The 18,581-nt window shown below is 45.2% G+C and overlaps 1 protein-coding gene across 2 annotated transcripts in view; it reads left to right on the forward strand.

The window, feature by feature from the left end:
• LOC115184562 (macrophage mannose receptor 1) overlaps nt 1–18,581 on the forward strand; it is a 72,602-nt gene that overhangs the window by 1,709 nt on the left and 52,312 nt on the right. For both annotated transcript variants that reach the window (XM_029745428.1, XM_029745429.1), the window contains exons 2-5: nt 1,927–2,262; nt 8,945–9,118; nt 9,877–10,032; nt 10,504–10,617. In XM_029745428.1, the coding sequence (XP_029601288.1) occupies nt 1,927–2,262; nt 8,945–9,118; nt 9,877–10,032; nt 10,504–10,617 (780 nt within the window). The remainder of the gene's footprint in view (nt 1–1,926; nt 2,263–8,944; nt 9,119–9,876; nt 10,033–10,503; nt 10,618–18,581) is intronic.

Consider the following 18,581-nt stretch of genomic DNA (forward strand, 5'->3'; position numbering starts at 1 on the left):
CGGTGCACTGGTTTGGCCATGGTAGGCCGTCATTGTAAATAAGAATCTGTTCTTAAATGACTTGCCTTGTTAAATAAAAAAAATTACATTAAAATACCCATAACATGATGCAGTCACCACTATGATTGAAATATGAAGAGTGGTACTCAGTGATGTGTTGTGTTGGATTCGCCCCAAACATAATACTTTGTATTCAGGAGAAAACATTTATTTCTTTGCCACATATTTTGCAATATTACTTTAGTTTCTGCAAATAGGATGCATGTTTTGAAATATTTTATTCTCTGCGGGCTTCCTTATTTTCACTCTGTCATTTAGGTTAGTATTGTGGAGTAACTACAATGTTGTTGATCCATCCTCAGTTTTCTCCTATAACAGCCATTAAACTCTGTAACTGTTTTCAAGTCACCATTCGGCTCACGGTGAAATCCCTGAGCGGTTTCCTTCCTCTCCGGCAACTGAGTTAGGAAGGACTCCTGTATGTTTGTAGTGACTGGGTGTATTGATACACCATCCAAAGTGTAATTAATAACTTCACCATGCTCAAAGGGATATTCAATGTCTGCTTTTTTTTTTACCCATCTACCAATAGGTGCCCTTATTTGCGAGGCATTGGAAAACCTCCCTGGTCTTTGTGGTTAAATCTGTGCTTTAAATGTACTACTAGACTGAGGGACCTTATAGACAATTGTATTGTATATGTGGGCAGTGACGTGTATTCATGGATGCCAAGGGAAGCCACGCTTCCCCAAATAATTTACCAATAAAAAATACATTATTTTATCATTTTTATCTTTAGTCTCTCTGTGTTTTCATAATTTTCACTCAATTCACAAGTGGCTGAATGTATCTCCCAGGGAAAACATCCTAGCATGGGAAATAGCGCCTCTCTGTGTCAACACCTGAACGAGAGAAACAGCGAGTCTGATCTAACCATACGTTACTATGTTGTTCCACTGGCCTGAGAGGAAGTTCAATACGTAGCCTGGATGTAACCTCGTAAGCTGATGTTAACTAGCTAGCTAACTTAGCTTGTTCATTGTTGCGCAAGTACACACACACACACACACACACACACACACACACACACACACACACACAGACACACACACACACACACACACACACACACAGAGAGAAATCAGTCCCAAGGAATTGCCACATGATTTTTACCAACATTGATTGGACTAAATTGTTTTTGGTATCTTTTAAGTTGGCTTTCAGTATCTGCTCTGAACAAGTCTAAATCTGGAGTGTCTTAACAAAAAACAAAATATTCAGTCTGACTTCATCCAGTGTCCAGAAAAATGGATTTCCGCCATATGCAAATATGCACATATTTATTGAGAATGCCTAATTTGCATATGTTAATAGCATGCTGCAGATTTTCTTTATACTAAAAAGTAGTAGATTTGTGTTTACATTCAACTGGTAAAAGTTGATTGTGATATTGATTAAGGAAAAATAATATCCTATGAGAGTGTGGTGCCTGGCCTTAATAGGATTTATGTAGCTCTATGACAGTGTTATGTAGCCCTATGACAGTGTTATGTAGCCCTATGATTGTGTTATGTAGCCCTATGACAGTGTTATATAGCTCTATAACAGTGTCATGTAGCCCTATGACAGTGTTTTATATAGCTCTATAACAGTGTTATATAGCTCTATGACAGTGTTATATAGCTCTATGACAGTGTTATGTAGCCATACGACTGTTAAAAAGTCCTCATGAAAGAGGGTTCAATTAAAGTGTTCAAATGTTTGCCTAATATGTCAATGCTGGTTCGTGATTGTTGTAATTTTTCTTTGTAGACGGTCCCTTCAATCTCTTCAATGCTGGTTAGTGATTGTTGTAATTTTTCTTTGTAGACGGTCCCTTCAATCTCTTCAATGCTGGTTAGTGATTGTTGTAATTTTTCTTTGTAGACGGTCCCTTCAATCTCTTCAATGCAGCAAGTGGCAATAGACAGGAGCTGGCACGCTGGGTGTCAGAGGGACGTCTCTACTACACCAACATTAGGAAGTGTGCTGGGGTTTCTGGGAAGACAGAGGGTAGTACCCTGGTGAATTCTGACTGTGATGAGAAGAGCCACCTTCAGCAGTGGGAGTGTAGTAACAACACACTGCTCACCCTGAAAGGACAGACTCTGTACCTCCACGTCAACGACAACAATGATCTGGTGCTGTCCAGAGACACGGGGCCTCGGAGTCGCTGGATCATCTCTGGTACAACAGACGGCCCCTGCTCAAGGACCCACAGAGGTACGGGATTACAATCACAAGGTTCTCATTGTTTAGGATTGTAAAATGGATTTTGGACAAAATGGACCAAGTCTCAACACACTTCAAAAGAAGCAGGTTACATATAACTACATCAGACAGTATATTTTATACTTTACAGCTTACATATAACTACATCAGACAGTATATTTTATACTTTACAGGTTACATATAGCTACATCAGACAGTATATTTTATATTTTACAGGTTACATATAACTACATCAGACAGTATATTTTATATTTTACAGGTTACATATAACTACATCAGACAGTATATTTTATACTTTACAGGTTACATATAACTACATCAGACAGTATATTTTACAGGTTACATATAACTACATCAGACAGTATATTTTATATTTTATAGGTTACATATAACTACAACAGACAGTATATTTTACAGGTTACATATAACTACATCAGACAGTACATTTTATATTTTACAGGTTACATATAACTACATCAGACAGTATATTTTACAAGTTACATATAACTACATAAGACAGTATATTTGATATTTTACAGGTTACATATAACTACATCAGACAGTATATTTTATACTTTACAGGTTACATATAACTACATTACATTTACATTTAAGTCATTTAGCAGACGCTCTTATCCAGAGCGACTTACAAATTGGTGCATTCACCTATAATATCCAGTAGAACAACCACTTTACAATAGTGCATCTAATCTTTTAAAGGGGGGGGGGGGTTAGAAGGATTACTTTATCCTATCCCAGGTATTCCTTAAAGAGGTGGGGTTTCAGGTGTCTCCGGAAGGTGGTGGTTGACTCCGCTGTCCTGGCATCGTGAGGGAGCTTGTTCCACCATTGGGGTGCCAGAGCAGCGAACAGTTTTGATTGGGCTGAGCGGGAGCTGTGCTTCCTCAGAGGTAGGGAGGCGAGCAGGCCAGCGGTGGATGAACGCAGTGCCCTTGTTTGGGTGTACGGCCTGATCAGAGCCTGAAGGTACGGAGGTGCCGTTCCCCTCACAGCTCCGTAGGCAAGCACCATGGTCTTGTAGCGGATGCGAGCTTCAACTGGAAGCCAGTGGAGAGAGCGGAGGAGCGGGGTGACGTGAGAGAACTTGGGAAGGTTGAACACCAGACGGGCTGCGGCGTTCTGGATGAGTTGTAGGGGTTTGATGGCACAGGCAGGGAGCCCAGCCAATAGCGAGTTGCTGTAATCCAGACGGGAGATGACAAGTGCCTGGATTAGGAGCTGCGCCGCTTCCTGTGTGAGGCAGGGTCGTACTCTGCGAATGTTGTAGAGCATGAACCTACAGGATCGGGTCACCGCCTTGATGTTAGTGGAGAACGACAGGGTGTTGTCCAGGATCACGCCAAGGTTCTTAGCACTCTGGGAGGAGGACACAAGGGAGTTGTCAACCGTGATGGCGAGATCATGGAACGGGCAGTCCTTCCCCGGGAGGAAGAGCAGCTCCGTCTTGCCGAGGTTCAGCTTGAGGTGGTGATCCGTCATCCACACTGATATGTCTGCCAGACATGCAGAGATGCGATTCGCCACCTGGTTGTCAGAAGGGGGAAAGGAGAAGATTAATTGTGTGTCGTCTGCATAGCAATGATAGGAGAGACCGTGTGAGGATATGACAGAGCCAAGTGACTTGGTGTATAGCGAGAATAGGAGAGGGCCTAGAACAGAGCCCTGGGGGACACCAGTGGTGAGAGCACGTGGTGCGGAGACAGATTCTCGCCACGCCACCTGGTAGGAGCGACCTGTCAGGTAGGACGCAATCCAAGCGTGGGCCGCGCCGGAGATGCCCAGCTCGGAGAGGGTGGAGAGGAGGATCTGATGGTTCACAGTATCAAAGGCAGCAGATAGGTCTAGAAGGATGAGAGCAGAGGAGAGAGAGTTAGCTTTAGCAGTGCGGAGAGCCTCCGTGACACAGAGAAGAGCAGTCTCAGTTGAATGCCCAGTCTTGAAACCTGACTGATTAGGATCAAGAAGGTCGTTCTGAGAGAGATAGCAGGAGAGCTGGCCAAGGACGGCACGTTCAAGAGTTTTGGAGAGAAAAGAAAGAAGGGATACTGGTCTGTAGTTGTTGACATCGGAGGGATCGAGTGTAGGTTTTTTCAGAAGGGGTGCAACTCTCGCTCTCTTGAAGACGGAAGGGACGTAGCCAGCGGTCAAGGATGAGTTGATGAGCGAGGTGAGGTAGGGGAGAAGGTCTCCGGAAATGGTCTGGAGAAGAGAGGAGGGGATAGGGTCAAGTGGGCAGGTTGTTGGGTGGCCGGCCGTCACAAGACGCGAGATTTCATCTGAAGAGAGAGGGGAGAAAGAGGTCAAAGCACAGGGTAGGGCAGTGTGAGCAGGACCAGCGGTGTCGCTTGACTTAGCGAACGAGGATCGGATGTCGTCAACCTTCTTTTCAAAATGGTTGACGAAGTGATCCGCAGTGAGGGAGGAGGGGGGGGGAGGGGGAGGAGGATTCAGGAGGGAGGAGAAGGTAGCAAAAAGCTTCCTAGGGTTAGAGGCAGATGCTTGGAATTTAGAGTGGTAGAAAGTGGCTTTAGCAGCAGAGACAGAAGAGGAAAATGTAGAGAGGAGGGAGTGAAAGGATACCAGGTCCGCAGGGAGGCGAGTTTTCCTCCATTTCCGCTCGGCTGCCCGGAGCCCTGTTCTGTGAGCTCGCAGTGAGTCGTCGAGCCACGGAGCAGGAGGGGACGACCGAGCCGGCCTGGAGGATAGGGGACAGAGAAAATCAAAGGATGCAGAGAGGGAGGAGAGGAGGGTTGAGGAGGCAGAATCAGGAGATAGGTTGGAGAAGGTTTGAGCAGAGGGAAGAGATGATAGGTTGGAAGAGGAGAGAGTAGCGGGAGAGAGAGAGCGAAGGTTGGGATGGCGCAATACCATCCGAGTAGGGGCAGAGTGAGAAGTTTTTGATGAGAGCGAGAGGGAAAAGGATACAAGGTAGTGGTCGGAGACTTGGAGAGGAGTTGCAATGAGATTAGTGGAAGAACAGCATCTAGTAAATATGAGGTCAAGCGTATTGCCTGCCTTGTGAGTAGGGGGGGAAGGTGAGAGGGTGAGGTCAAAAGAGGAGAGGAGTGGAAAGAAGGAGGCAGAGAGGAATGAGTCGAAGGTAGACGTGGGGAGGTTAAAGTCACCCAGAACTGTGAGAAGTGAGCCATCCTCAGGGAAGGAACTTATCAAGGCGTCAAGCTCATTGATGAACTCTCCAAGGGAACCTGGAGGGCGATAAATGATGAGGATGTTAAGCTTGAAAGGGCTGGTAACTGTGACAGCATGGAATTCAAATGAGGAGATAGACAGATGGGTCAGGGGAGAAAGAGAGAATGTCCACTTGGGAGAGATGAGGATTCCAGTGCCACCACCCCGCTGGCTCGATGCTCTAGGGGTATGCGAGAACACGTGGGCAGACGAGGAGAGAGCAGTAGGAGTAGCAGTGTTATCTGTGGTGATCCATGTTTCCGTCAGCGCCAGGAAGTCTAGGGACTGGAGGGTAGCATAGGCTGAGATGAAGTCAGCCTTGTTGGCCGCAGACCGGCAGTTCCAGAGGCTGCCGGAGACCTGGAACTCCACGTGGGTCGTGCGCGCTGGGACCACCAGGTTAGAGTGGCAGCGGCCACGCGGTGTGAAGCGTTTGTATGGCCTGTGCAGAGGGGAGAGAACAGGGATAGACAGACACATAGTTGACAAGCTACAGAAGAGGCTACGCTAATGCAAAGGAGATTGGAATGACAAGTGGACTGCACGTCTCGAATGTTCAGAAAGTTAACTTCTTACATCTACACGTTCCGCTAGCGGAACGTCTGCTCCAATATCCAATGATGGGCGGGGCGCGAAATTCAAACTCCTCTAAATCCGAAAACTTACACTTTTCAAACATATGACTATGTTACAGCTATTTAAAGACAAGACTCTCCTTTATCTAACCAAACTGTCCGATTTCAAAAAGGCTTTACAGCGAAAGCAAAACATTAGATTATGTCAGCAGAGTACCCAGCCAGGAATAATCACACAGCCATTTTTCAAGCTAGCATATCATGTCACATAAACCCAAACCATATCTAAATGCAGCACTAACCTTTGATGATCTTCATCAGATGACACACCTAGGACATTGTGTTATACAATACATGCATGTCTGTTCAATCAAGTTCATATTTATATCAAAAACCAGCTTTTTACATTAGCATGTGACGTTCAGAACTAGCATTCCCACCGAACACTTCCGGTGATTTTACTAAATTACTCACGATAAACGTTCACAAAAAGCATAACAATTATTTTAAGAATTATAGATACAGAACTCCTCTATGCACTCGATATGTCCGATTTTAAAATAGCTTTTCGGATGAAGCACATTTTGCAATAATGTAAGTACATAGCCCGGCGTTACAGGGCTAGCTATTTAGACACCCACCCAGTGTAGCCTTCACCAAAATCACATTTCCTATAAGAAAAATGTTCTTACCTTGCTTGTTCTTCATCAGAATACACTGCCAGGACTTCTACTTCAATAACAAATGTAGGTTTGGTCCCAAATAATCCATCGTTATATCCAAACAGCGACGTTTTGTTCGTGCGTTCTAGACACTATCCCAACGCTAAATCTCGGCCACGAGCATGACGCAAAATATGACAAAAAATTTCGAAATATTCCATTACCGTACTTCGAAGCATGTCAACCGCTGTTTAAAACCAATATTTATGCAATTTATCTCGTAGAGAAGCGATAATATTCCGACCGGGAATCTGCCTGTCTGTAAACTGAGGAAAAAACCAAAAGCCGGGGGCGGGGCGTGTCACGCGCCTAAGGCTTAGTCCATTGACTGACCACTCAGCATTTGCTCTCGTGTGCTTCAGCCAGGGCTTTGAATGACATCATTCCTGTTTTTCCCGGGCTGTGAGACTCCATTGTTGACGTGAGAAGTGTCACGTAAGAGCAGAGATCCTTTGTAAACGACAGAGATAATAAAGAAGGGCAAGAAATGTTCAGACAGGGTACTTCCTGAACAGAAGCATCTCAGGTTTTTGCCTGCCATAGGAGTTCTGTTATACTCACAGACACCATTCAAACAGTTTCAGAAACTTTGGAGTGTTTTCTCTCCAAAGCTAATAATTATATGCATATTCCAGTTTCTGGGCAGGACTAATAATCAGATTAAATCGGGTACGTTTTTTATCCAGCCGTGAAATTACTGCCCCCTAGATGTAACAGGTTAAGCTTACGTTGCAAAAAAATAAAAAATAAAAAATCTTATTGACTAAAATGACGAAAATGATACAGTACTGCTGGCTGGTGGAGTAGGCTAGCTAGCAGTGGCTGTGTTGTTGACTTTGTTTGAACGTGTAGCTGGCTAGGTGTAGCTGGCTAGGTGACCTCGATAGTTTCAGTACTACACCTTGTCATGATACAAAAGCAACTTTGTAGCTAGCTAACATAACACTAATCAAGACGTTCCTTTGTAATGTATTTAGTTTCTACAGTGTTACTCGTCGGTAATAGTTGGCTGGGTTTGGAAGAATGGCGTCGCGGGGGACGGCAATAGCTGGCTAGCTAACCTCGGTAATTACTAAACTACACAATTATCAAGCTATGACAAAGACAACTATGTAGCTAGCTAGCCAACACTGCACTAGTCAAATCGTTCCGTTGTAAAGTATTGGTAACTACAGCGCTGCTAGTCGGTAACGGTTGGCTAGCTGTTGGCTAGCTAGCTAGCAGTGGGTTAATGATGACTAGGTGTGTTAACTACGTCTGGCGTCGCGGCTGGCTAGTTACTAATAATTACTCTAAACTACACAATTATCTTAGATGCAAAGACAACTATGTAGCTGGCTCACTAACACTACACTAGTCAAGTCGTTCCGTTGTAATGTAATAGTTTCTACATTGCTGCTAGTCGGTAGAAGACAGTATATTTTATACTTTACAGGTTACATATAACTACATCAGACAGTATATTTTACAGGTTACATATAACTAGACAGTATATTTTACAGGTTACATATAACTACATCAGACAGTATATGTTATACTTTACAGGTTACATATAACTACATCAGACAGTATATTTTACAGGTTACATATAACTACATCAGACAGTATATGTTATACTTTACAGGTTACATAACTACATCAGACAGTATATTTTATATTTTACAGGTTACATATAACTACATCAGACAGTATATTTTACAGGTTACATATAACTACATCAGACAGTATATTTTACAGGTTACATATAACAACATTAGACAGTATATTTTATACTTTACAGGTTACATATAACTACATCAGACAGTATATTTTACAGGTTACATATAACTACATCAGACAGTATATTTTATACTTTACAGGTTACATATAACTACATCAGACAGTATATTTTATACTTTACAGGTTACATATAACTACATCAGACAGTACATTTTATTGAAAAAAAACGTCATTTTTCTCTGTGAATCCACAACGTACAGTAACACAGGGACACACTCACAGCCAGAGTCCCGTAAGAGTGTTAATATAGAAGGCTGTGTTCCCCAACAAGGTCACATAGGGAGGCAAGATGGCAGACACACTAATATAGTAAAATCCTTGGGGTCTTAAACCCACGTCACACTGAGCTACATACAGTACCCACAGTAACCACTATCCCCTTTTCAGAGCTCTTTACCATCGAAGGAAACGCGTTTGGCCGTCCCTGTCAGTTTCCTTTCCGGTACAAAGACCAATGGTATGGAGACTGCACCTCGATAGACTCCTCTGTTAGACAGCTTTGGTGTGCCATTGAAACAAACTACCAAGACAATGAATTGTGGGGCGTCTGTCCATCCAAATGTGAGTATTACATCTGTTACTTACTGTGTGTCAATCTACACAGCTGTTAGATGCTTTTCTCTGTCTCTGTCTCTCTCTCTCTCTCTCTCTCTCTCTCTCTCTCTCTCTCTCTCTCTCTCTCTCTCTCTCTCTCTCTCTCTCTCTCTCTCTCTCTCTCTCTCTCTCTCTCTCTCTCTCTCTCTCTCTCTCTCTCTCTCTCTCTCTCTCTCTCTCTCTCTCTCTCTCTCTCTCTCTCTCTCTCTCTCTCTCTCTCTCTCTCCTATTCAATTCAATTCAATGGCTTTATTGGCTTGATAAACATATGTTAACGTTGCCAAGGGAAGTGAAATGGATAAAAAGTGAACAGTAAATATTACACACACACAAGTTCCAAAATAATAATGACATTTCAAATGTCATATTATGTCTATATATAGTGTCATAACGATGTGCAAATAGTTAAAGTAGAAAAGGGAAAATATTTACAATGGTGTTTGTTCTTCACTGGTTGCCCTTTTCTTGTGGCAACAGGTCACAAATCTATTTCACCCAATAGATATTCTTTGTGAGTCTGTGTAATCTGAGGCAATTATGTGTCTCTAATATGGTCATACATTTGGCAGGAGGTTAGGAAGTGCAGCTCAGTTTCCACCTCATTTTGTGGGCAGTGTGTACATAGCCTGTCTTCTCTTGAAAGCCAGGTCTGCCTACAGCAACCTTTCTCAATAACAAGGCTATGCTCACTGAATCTGTACATCTCTCCCCCCATCCCTCTGCAGCTATGGAGCATTGGCATAAGAACCCGGTCACAGGTACATTCTACCAGGTGAACCTCCGCTCTGCCCTGACCTGGCACCAGGCTCGGACCAGCTGCCAACAGCAGGGAGCAGACTTGGCCTCAATCACCGAACCCCATGAGCAGACCTTCGTAGCAGGTAGCGCCACCCGGTGGCCACGCTCACATTCACACGCATCAGGCGTGTCAAACTCAAGCAGTGTGTTTATGTTAAAATAATTTTATATCTTGATGATAATAATCAATAATCACTGTTCATGTACCAGTGTGTTTGTGTACTGTTCATGTACCAGTGTGTTTATTAGTGTACTGTTCATGTACTAGTGTGTTTATTTGTGTACTGTTCATGTACCAGTGTGTTTATTTGTGTACCGTTCATGTACCAGTGTGTTTGTTTGTGTACTGTTCATGTACCAGTGTGTTTATTTGTGTACTATTGATGTACATAGACTTTTTATGTCATATGCAACTTTATCTCCTTGTCTTATACACACACACCACACACCACACATCACACACACACACACACACACACACACACACACACACACACACCACACACACACACACACACACACACACACACACACACACACACACACACACACAGGCCTGTATGGTAGACAGGGTGCTCCACTGTGGACGGGGCTGAATGCTCTGGAAGAGGACAGTGGGTGGCAGTGGATCAGTGGGAAGCCTCTACGCTACTTCCGCTGGGACTCTGGTGAGTCCTCACCTTCACACTATTCCCTTCATGCTGCACTACTTTGGACCAGGGTCAGGTACTCTATATAGGGGACGAGGGTCAGTTACTCTATATAGGGGACAAGGGTCAGTTACACTATATAGGGGACCAGGGTCAGTTACTCTATATAGGGGACCAGGGTCAGTTACACTATATAGGGGACCAGGGTCAGTTACTCTATATAGGGGACCAGGGTCAGTTACTCTATATAGGGCACCAGGGTCAGTTACTCTATATAGGGGACCAGGGTCAGTTACTCTATATAGGGGACCAGGGTCAGGTACTCTATATAGGGGACCAGGGTCAGGTACTCTATATAGGGTACCAGGGTAAGTTACTCTATATAGGGGACCAGGGTCAGTTACTCTATATAGGGGACCAGGGTCAGTTACTCTATATAGAGGACCAGGGTCAGGTACTCTATATAGGGGACCAGGGTAAGTTACTCTATATAGGGGACCAGGGTCAGTTACACTATATAGGGGACCAGGGTCAGTTACACTATATAGGGGACCAGGGTCAGTTACTCTATATAGGGGACCAGGGTCAGTTACTCTATATAGGGGACCAGGGTCAGTAACTCTATATAGGGGACCAGGGTCAGTTACTCTATATAGGGGACCAGGGTCAGTTACACTATATAGGGGACCAGGGTCAGTTACTCTATATAGGGGACCAGTGTCAGTTACTCTATATAGGGGACCAGGGTCAGTTACTCTATATAGTGGACCAGGGTCAGTTACTCTATATAGGGGACCAGGGTCAGTTACTCTATATAAGGGACCAGGGTCAGTTACTCTATATAGGGGACCAGGGTCAGTTACACTATATAGGGGAAAAGGACCAGGGTGAGTTATTCTATATAGGGGACCAGGGTCAGTTACTCTATATAGGGGAACAGGGTCAGTTACACTATATAGGGGAAAAGGACCAGGGTCAGTTGCTCTATATAGGGGACCAGGGTCAGTTACTCTACATAGGGGACCAGGGTTAGTTACTCTATATAGGGGACCAGGGTCAGTTACTCTATATAGGGGACGAGGGTCAGTTACTCTATATAGGGGACCAGGGTCAGTTACTCTATATAGGGGACCAGGGTCAGTTACACTATATAGGGGAAAAGGACCAGGGTCAGTTACTCTATATAGGGGACCAGGGTCAGTTACTCTATATAGGGGAAAAGGACCAGGGTCAGTTACTCTATATAGGGGACCAGGGTCAGTTACTCTATATAGGGGAAAAGAACCAGGCCCAGTTACTCTATATAGGGGACCAGGGTCAGTTACTCTATATAGGGGACCAGGGTCAGTTACTCTATATAGGGGACCAGGGTCAGTTACTCTATATAGGGGACCAGGGTCAGTTACACTATATAGGGGAAAAGGACCAGGGTGAGTTACTCTATATAGGGGACCAGGGTCAGTTACTCTATATAGGGGACCAGGGTCAGTTACACTATATAGGGGAAAAGGACCAGGGTCAGTTACTCTATATAGGGGAAAAGGGTCAGTTACTCTATATAGGTGTCCAGGGTCAGTTACTCTATATAGGGGACCAGGGTCAGTTACTCTATATAGGGGACGAGGGTCAGTTACTCTATATAGGGGACCAGGGTCAGTTACTCTATATAGGGGACCAGGGTCAGTTAAACTATATTGGGGAAAAGGACCAGGGTCAGTTACTCTATATAGGGGACCAGGGTCAGTTACTCTATATAGGGGACCAGGGTCAGTTACTCTATATAGGGGACCAGGGTCAGTTACTCTATATAGGGGACCAGGGTCAGTTACACTATATAGGGGACCAGGGTCAGTTACTCTATATAGGGGAAAAGGACCAGGGTCAGTTACTCTATATAGGGGACCAGGGTCAGTTACTCTATATAGGGGAAAAGGACCAGGGCCAGTTACTCTATATAGAGGACCAGGGTCAGTTACTCTATATAGGGGACCAGGGTCAGTTACTCTATATAGGGGACCAGGTCAGTTACTCTATATAGGGGACCAGGGTCAGTTACACTATATAGGGGACCAGGGTCAGTTACTCTATATAGGGACCAGGGTCAGTTACTCTATATAGGGGACCAGGGTCAGTTACACTATATAGGGGACCAGGGTCAGTTACACTATATAGGAGAAAAGGACCAGGGTCAGTTACTCTATATAGGGGACCAGGGTCAGTTAACCTATATAGGGGACCAGGGTTTGTTACTCTATATAGGGGACCAGGGTCAGTTACTCTATATAGGGGACCAGGGTCAGTTACTCTATATAGGGGACGAGGGTCAGTTACTCTATATAGGGGACCAGGGTCAGTTACTCTATATAGGGGACCAGGGTCAGTTACACTATATAGGGGAAAAGGACCAGGGTCAGTTACTCTATATAGGGGACCAGGGTCAGTTACTCTATAGAAGGGATAAGGACCAGGGTCAGTTACTCTATATAGGGGAAAAGGACCAGGGTCAGTTACTCTATATAGGGGACCAGGGTCAGTTACACTATATAGGGGACCAGGGTCAGTTACTCTATATAGGGGACCAGGGTCAGTTACTCTAAATAGGGGAAAAGGACCAGGGTCAGTTACTCTATATAGGGGACCAGGGTCAGTTACTCTATATAGGGGACCAGGGTCAATTACTCTATATAGGGGACCAGGGTCAGTTACACTATATAGGGGACCAGGGTCAGTTACACTATATAGGAGAAAAGGACCAGGGTCAGTTACTCTATATAGGGGACCAGGGTCAGTTACTCTATATAGGGGACCAGGGTCAGTTTCTCTATATAGGGGACCAGGGTCAGTTACACTATATAGGGGACCAGGGTCAGTTACACTATATAGGAGAAAAGGACCAGGGTCAGTTACTCTATATAGGGGACCAGGGTCAGTTACTCTATATAGGGGACCAGGGTCAGTACTCTATATTGGGGAAAAGGACCAGGGTCAGTTACTCTATATAGGGGACCAGGGTCAGTTACTCTATATAGGGGACCAGGGTCAGTTACTCTATATAGGGGAAAAGGACCAGGGTCAGTTACACTATAAAGGGGACCAGGGTCAGTTACACAATATAGGGGACCAGGGTCAGTTACTCTATATAGGGGACCAGGGTCAGTTACTCTATATAGGGGACCAGGGTCAGTTACTCTATATAGGGGACCAGGGTCAGTTACTCTATATAGGGGACCAGGGTCAGGTACTCTATATAGGGGACCAGGGTCAGTTACTCTATATAGGGGACCAGGGTCAGTTACTCTATATAGGGGACCAGGGTCAGTTACTCTATATAGGGGACCGGGGTCAGTTACTCTATATAGGGGACCAGGGTCAGTTACACTATATAGGGGACGAGGGTCAGTTACACTATAGAGGGGACCAGGGTCAGTTAATCTGCATAGGGGAAACGGACCAGGGTCAGTTACACTATATAGGGGACCAGGGTCAGTTACTCTATATAGGGGACCAGGGTCAGTTACACTATATAGGGGACGAGGGTCAGTTACTCTATATAGGGGACCAGGGTCAGTTACACTATATAGGAGACCAGGATCAGTTACACTATATAGGGGAAAAGGACCAGGGTCAGTTACTCTATATAGGGGACCAGGGTCAGTTACTCTATATTGGGGAAAAGGACCAGGGTCAGTTAAACTATATAGGGGACCAGGGTCAGTTACTCTATATAGGGGACCAGGGTCAGTTACTCTATATAGGGGACCAGGGTCAGTTACTCTATATAGGGGACCAGGGTCAGTTACTCTATATAGGGGACCAGGGTCAGTTACTCTAAATAGGGGAAAAGGACCAGGGTCAGTTACTCTATATAGGGGACCAGGGTCAGTTACTCTATATAGGGGACCAGGGTCAGTTACTCTATATAGGGGACCAGGGTCATTTACACTATATAGGGGACCAGGGTCAGTTACTCTATATAGGGGACCAGGGTCAGTTACTCTATATAGGGGACCAGGGTCATTTACACTATATCGGGGACCAGGGTCAGTTACTCTATATAGGGGACCAGGGTCAGTTACTCTATATAGGGGACCAGGGTCAGTTACACTATATAGGAGAAAAGGACCAGGGTCAGATACTCTATATAAGGGACCAAGGTCAGTTACTCTATATAGGGGACCAGGGTCAGTTACTCTATATAGGGGAAAAGGACCAGGGTCAGTTACACTATATAGGGGACCAGGGTCAGTTACAATATATAGGGGACCAGGGTCAGTTACTCTATATAGGGGACCAGGGTCAATTACTCTATATAGGGGACCAGGGTCAGTTACTCCATATAGGGGACCAGGGTCAGTTACTCTATATAGGGGACCAGGGTCAGTTACTCTATATAGGGGACCAGGGTCAGTTACTCTATATAGGGGACCAGGGTCAGTTACTCTATATAGGGGAAACGGACCAGGGTCAGTTACTCTATATAGGGGAAACGGACCAGGGTCAGTTACACTATATAGGGGACCAGGGTCAGTTACACTATATAGGGGAAACGGACAAGTGTCAGTTACACTATATAGGGGACCAGGGTCAGTTACACTATATAGGGACCAGGGTCAGTACACTATATAGGGGACCAGGGTCAGTTACACTATATATTGGAAAAGGACCAGGGTCAGTTACTCTATATAGTGGACCAGGGTCAGTTACTCTATATTGGGGAAAAGGACCAGGGTCAGTTACTCTATATAGGGGACCAGGGTCAGTTACACTATATATTGGAAAAGGACCAGGGTCAGTTACTCTATATAGGGGACCAGGGTCAGTTACTCTATATAGGGGACCAGGGTCAGTTACTGTATATTGGGGAAAAGGACCAGGGTCAGTTACACTATATTGGTTCACCAGGGTCAGTTACTCTATATAGGGGAAAAGGACCAGGGTCAGTTACTCTATATAGGGGACCAGGGTCAGTTACTCTGTATAGGGGACCAGGGTCAGTTACTCTATATAGGGGACGAGGGTCAGTTACTCTATATAGGGGACCAGGGTCAGTTACTCTATATAGGAGAAAAGGACCAGGGTCAGTTACACTATATAGGGGAAAAGGACCAGGGTCAGTTACTCTATATAGGGGACCAGGGTCAGTTACTCTATATAGGGGACCAGGGTCAGTTACTCTATATAGGGGACCAGGGTCAGTTACTCTATATAGGGGACCAGGGTCAGTTACTCTATATAGGGGACCAGGGTCAGTTACTCTATATAGGGGACCAGGGTCAGTTACTCTATATAGGGGACCAGGGTCAGTTACACTATATAGGGGACCAGGGTCAGTTACTCTATATAGGGGACCAGGGTCAGTTACTCTATATAGGGGACCAGGGTCAGTTACTCTATATAGGGGACCAGGGTCAGTTACTCCATATAGGGGACAAGGGTCAGTTACTCTATATAGGGGACCAGGGTCAGTTACTCTATACAGGGGACGAGGGTCAGTTACACTATATAGGGGACCAGGGTCAGTTACTCTATATAGGGGAAACGGACCAGGGTCAGTTACACTATATAGGGGACCAGGGTCAGTTACTCTATATAGGGGACCAGGGTCAGTTACTCTATATAGGGGACCAGGGTCAGGTACTCTATATAGGGGACCAGGGTAAGTTACTCTATATAGGGGACCAGGGTCAGTTACTCTATATAGGGGACCAGGGTCAGTTACTCTATATAGAGGACCAGGGTCAGGTACTCTATATAGGGGACCAGGGTAAGTTACTCTATATAGGGGACCAGGGTCAGTTACACTATATAGGGGACCAGGGTCAGTTACACTATATAGGGGACCAGGGTCAGTTACTCTATATAGGGGACCAGGGTCAGTTACTCTATATAGGGGACCAGGGTCAGTTACACTATATAGGGGACCAGGGTCAGTTACTCTATATAGGGGACCAGGGTCAGTTACTCTATATAGGGGACCAGGGTCAGTTACACTATATAGGGGACCAGGGTCAGTTACTCTATATAGGGGACCAGTGTCAGTTACTCTATATAGGGGACCAGGGTCAGTTACTCTATATAGTGGACCAGGGTCAGTTACTCTATATAGGGGACCAGGGTCAGTTACTCTATATAAGGGACCAGGGTCAGTTACTCTATATAGGGGACCAGGGTCAGTTACACTATATAGGGGAAAAGGACCAGGGTGAGTTACTCTATATAGGGGACCAGGGTCAGTTACTCTATATAGGGGAACAGGGTCAGTTACACTATATAGGGGAAAAGGACCAGGGTCAGTTGCTCTATATAGGGGACCAGGGTCAGTTACTCTACATAGGGGACCAGGGTTAGTTACTCTATATAGGGGACCAGGGTCAGTTACTCTATATAGGGGACCAGGGTCAGTTACTCTATATAGGGGACCAGGGTCAGTTACACTATATAGGGGAAAAGGACCAGGGTCAGTTACTCTATATAGGGGACCAGGGTCAGTTACTCTATATAGGGGAAAAGGACCAGGGTCAGTTACTCTATATAGGGGACCAGGGTCAGTTACTCTATATAGGGGAAAAGAACCAGGCCCAGTTACTCTATATAGGGGACCAGGGTCAGTTACTCTATATAGGGGACCAGGGTCAGTTACTCTATATAGGGGACCAGGGTCAGTTACTCTATATAGGGGACCAGGGTCAGTTACACTATATAGGGGAAAAGGACCAGGGTGAGTTACTCTATATAGGGGACCAGGGTCAGTTACTCTATATAGGGGACCAGGGTCAGTTACACTATATAGGGGAAAAGGACCAGGGTCAGTTACTCTATATAGGGGAAAAGGGTCAGTTACTCTATATAGGTGTCCAGGGTCAGTTACTCTATATAGGGACCAGGGTCAGTTACTCTATATAGGGGACGAGGGTCAGTTTCTCTATATAGAGGACCAGGGTCAGTTACTCTATATAGGGGACCAGGGTCAGTTACACTATATAGGGGAAAAGGACCAGGGTCAGTTACTCTATATAGGGGACCAGGGTCAGTTACTCTATATAGGGGAAAAGGACCAGGGTCAGTTACTCTATATAGGGGAAAAGGACCAGGGTCAGTTACTCTATATAGGGGACCAGGGTCAGTTACTCTATATAGGGGAAAAGGACCAGGGCCAGTTACTCTATATAGAGGACCAGGGTCAGTTACTCTATATAGGGGACCAGGGTCAGTTACTCTATATAGGGGACCAGGGTCAGTTACTCTATATAGGGGACCAGGGTCAGTTACTCTATATAGGGGACCAGGGTCAGTTACACTATATAGGGGACGAGAGTCAGTTACACTATAGAGGGGACCAGGGTCAGTTAATCTGCATAGGGGAAACGGACCAGGGTCAGTTACACTATATAGGGGACCAGGGTCAGTTACTCAATATAGGGGACCAGGGTCAGTTACACTATATAGGGGACGAGGGTCAGTTACACTATATAGAGGAGCAGGGTCAGTTACTCTATATAGGGGAAAAGGACCAGGGTCAGTTACACTATATAGGGGACGAGGGTCAGTTACTCTATATTGGGGACCAGGGTCAGTTACTCTATATAGGGGACCAGGGTCAGTTACCCTATATAAGGGACCAGGGTGAGTTACACTATATAGGGGACGAGGGTCAGTTACACTATATAGGGGACCAGGGTCAGTTACTCTATATAAAGGAAAAGGACCAGGGTCAGTTACTCTATATAGGGGACCAGGGTCAGTTACACTATATAGGGGACGAGGGTCAGTTACTCTATATAGGGGACCAGGGTCAGTTACACTATATAGGGGACCAGGATCAGTTACACTATATAGGGGAAAAGGACCAGGGTCAGTTACTCTATATAGGGGAAAAGGACCAGGGTCAGTTACTCTATATAGGGGAAAAGGACCAGGGTCAGTTACTCTATATAGGGGACCAGGGTCAGTTACTCTATATAGGGGACCAGGGTCAGTTACAC

The sequence above is a fragment of the Salmo trutta genome, unplaced genomic scaffold, assembly GCF_901001165.1.
Source record: "Salmo trutta unplaced genomic scaffold, fSalTru1.1, whole genome shotgun sequence".
NCBI lineage: Eukaryota > Metazoa > Chordata > Actinopteri > Salmoniformes > Salmonidae > Salmo > Salmo trutta.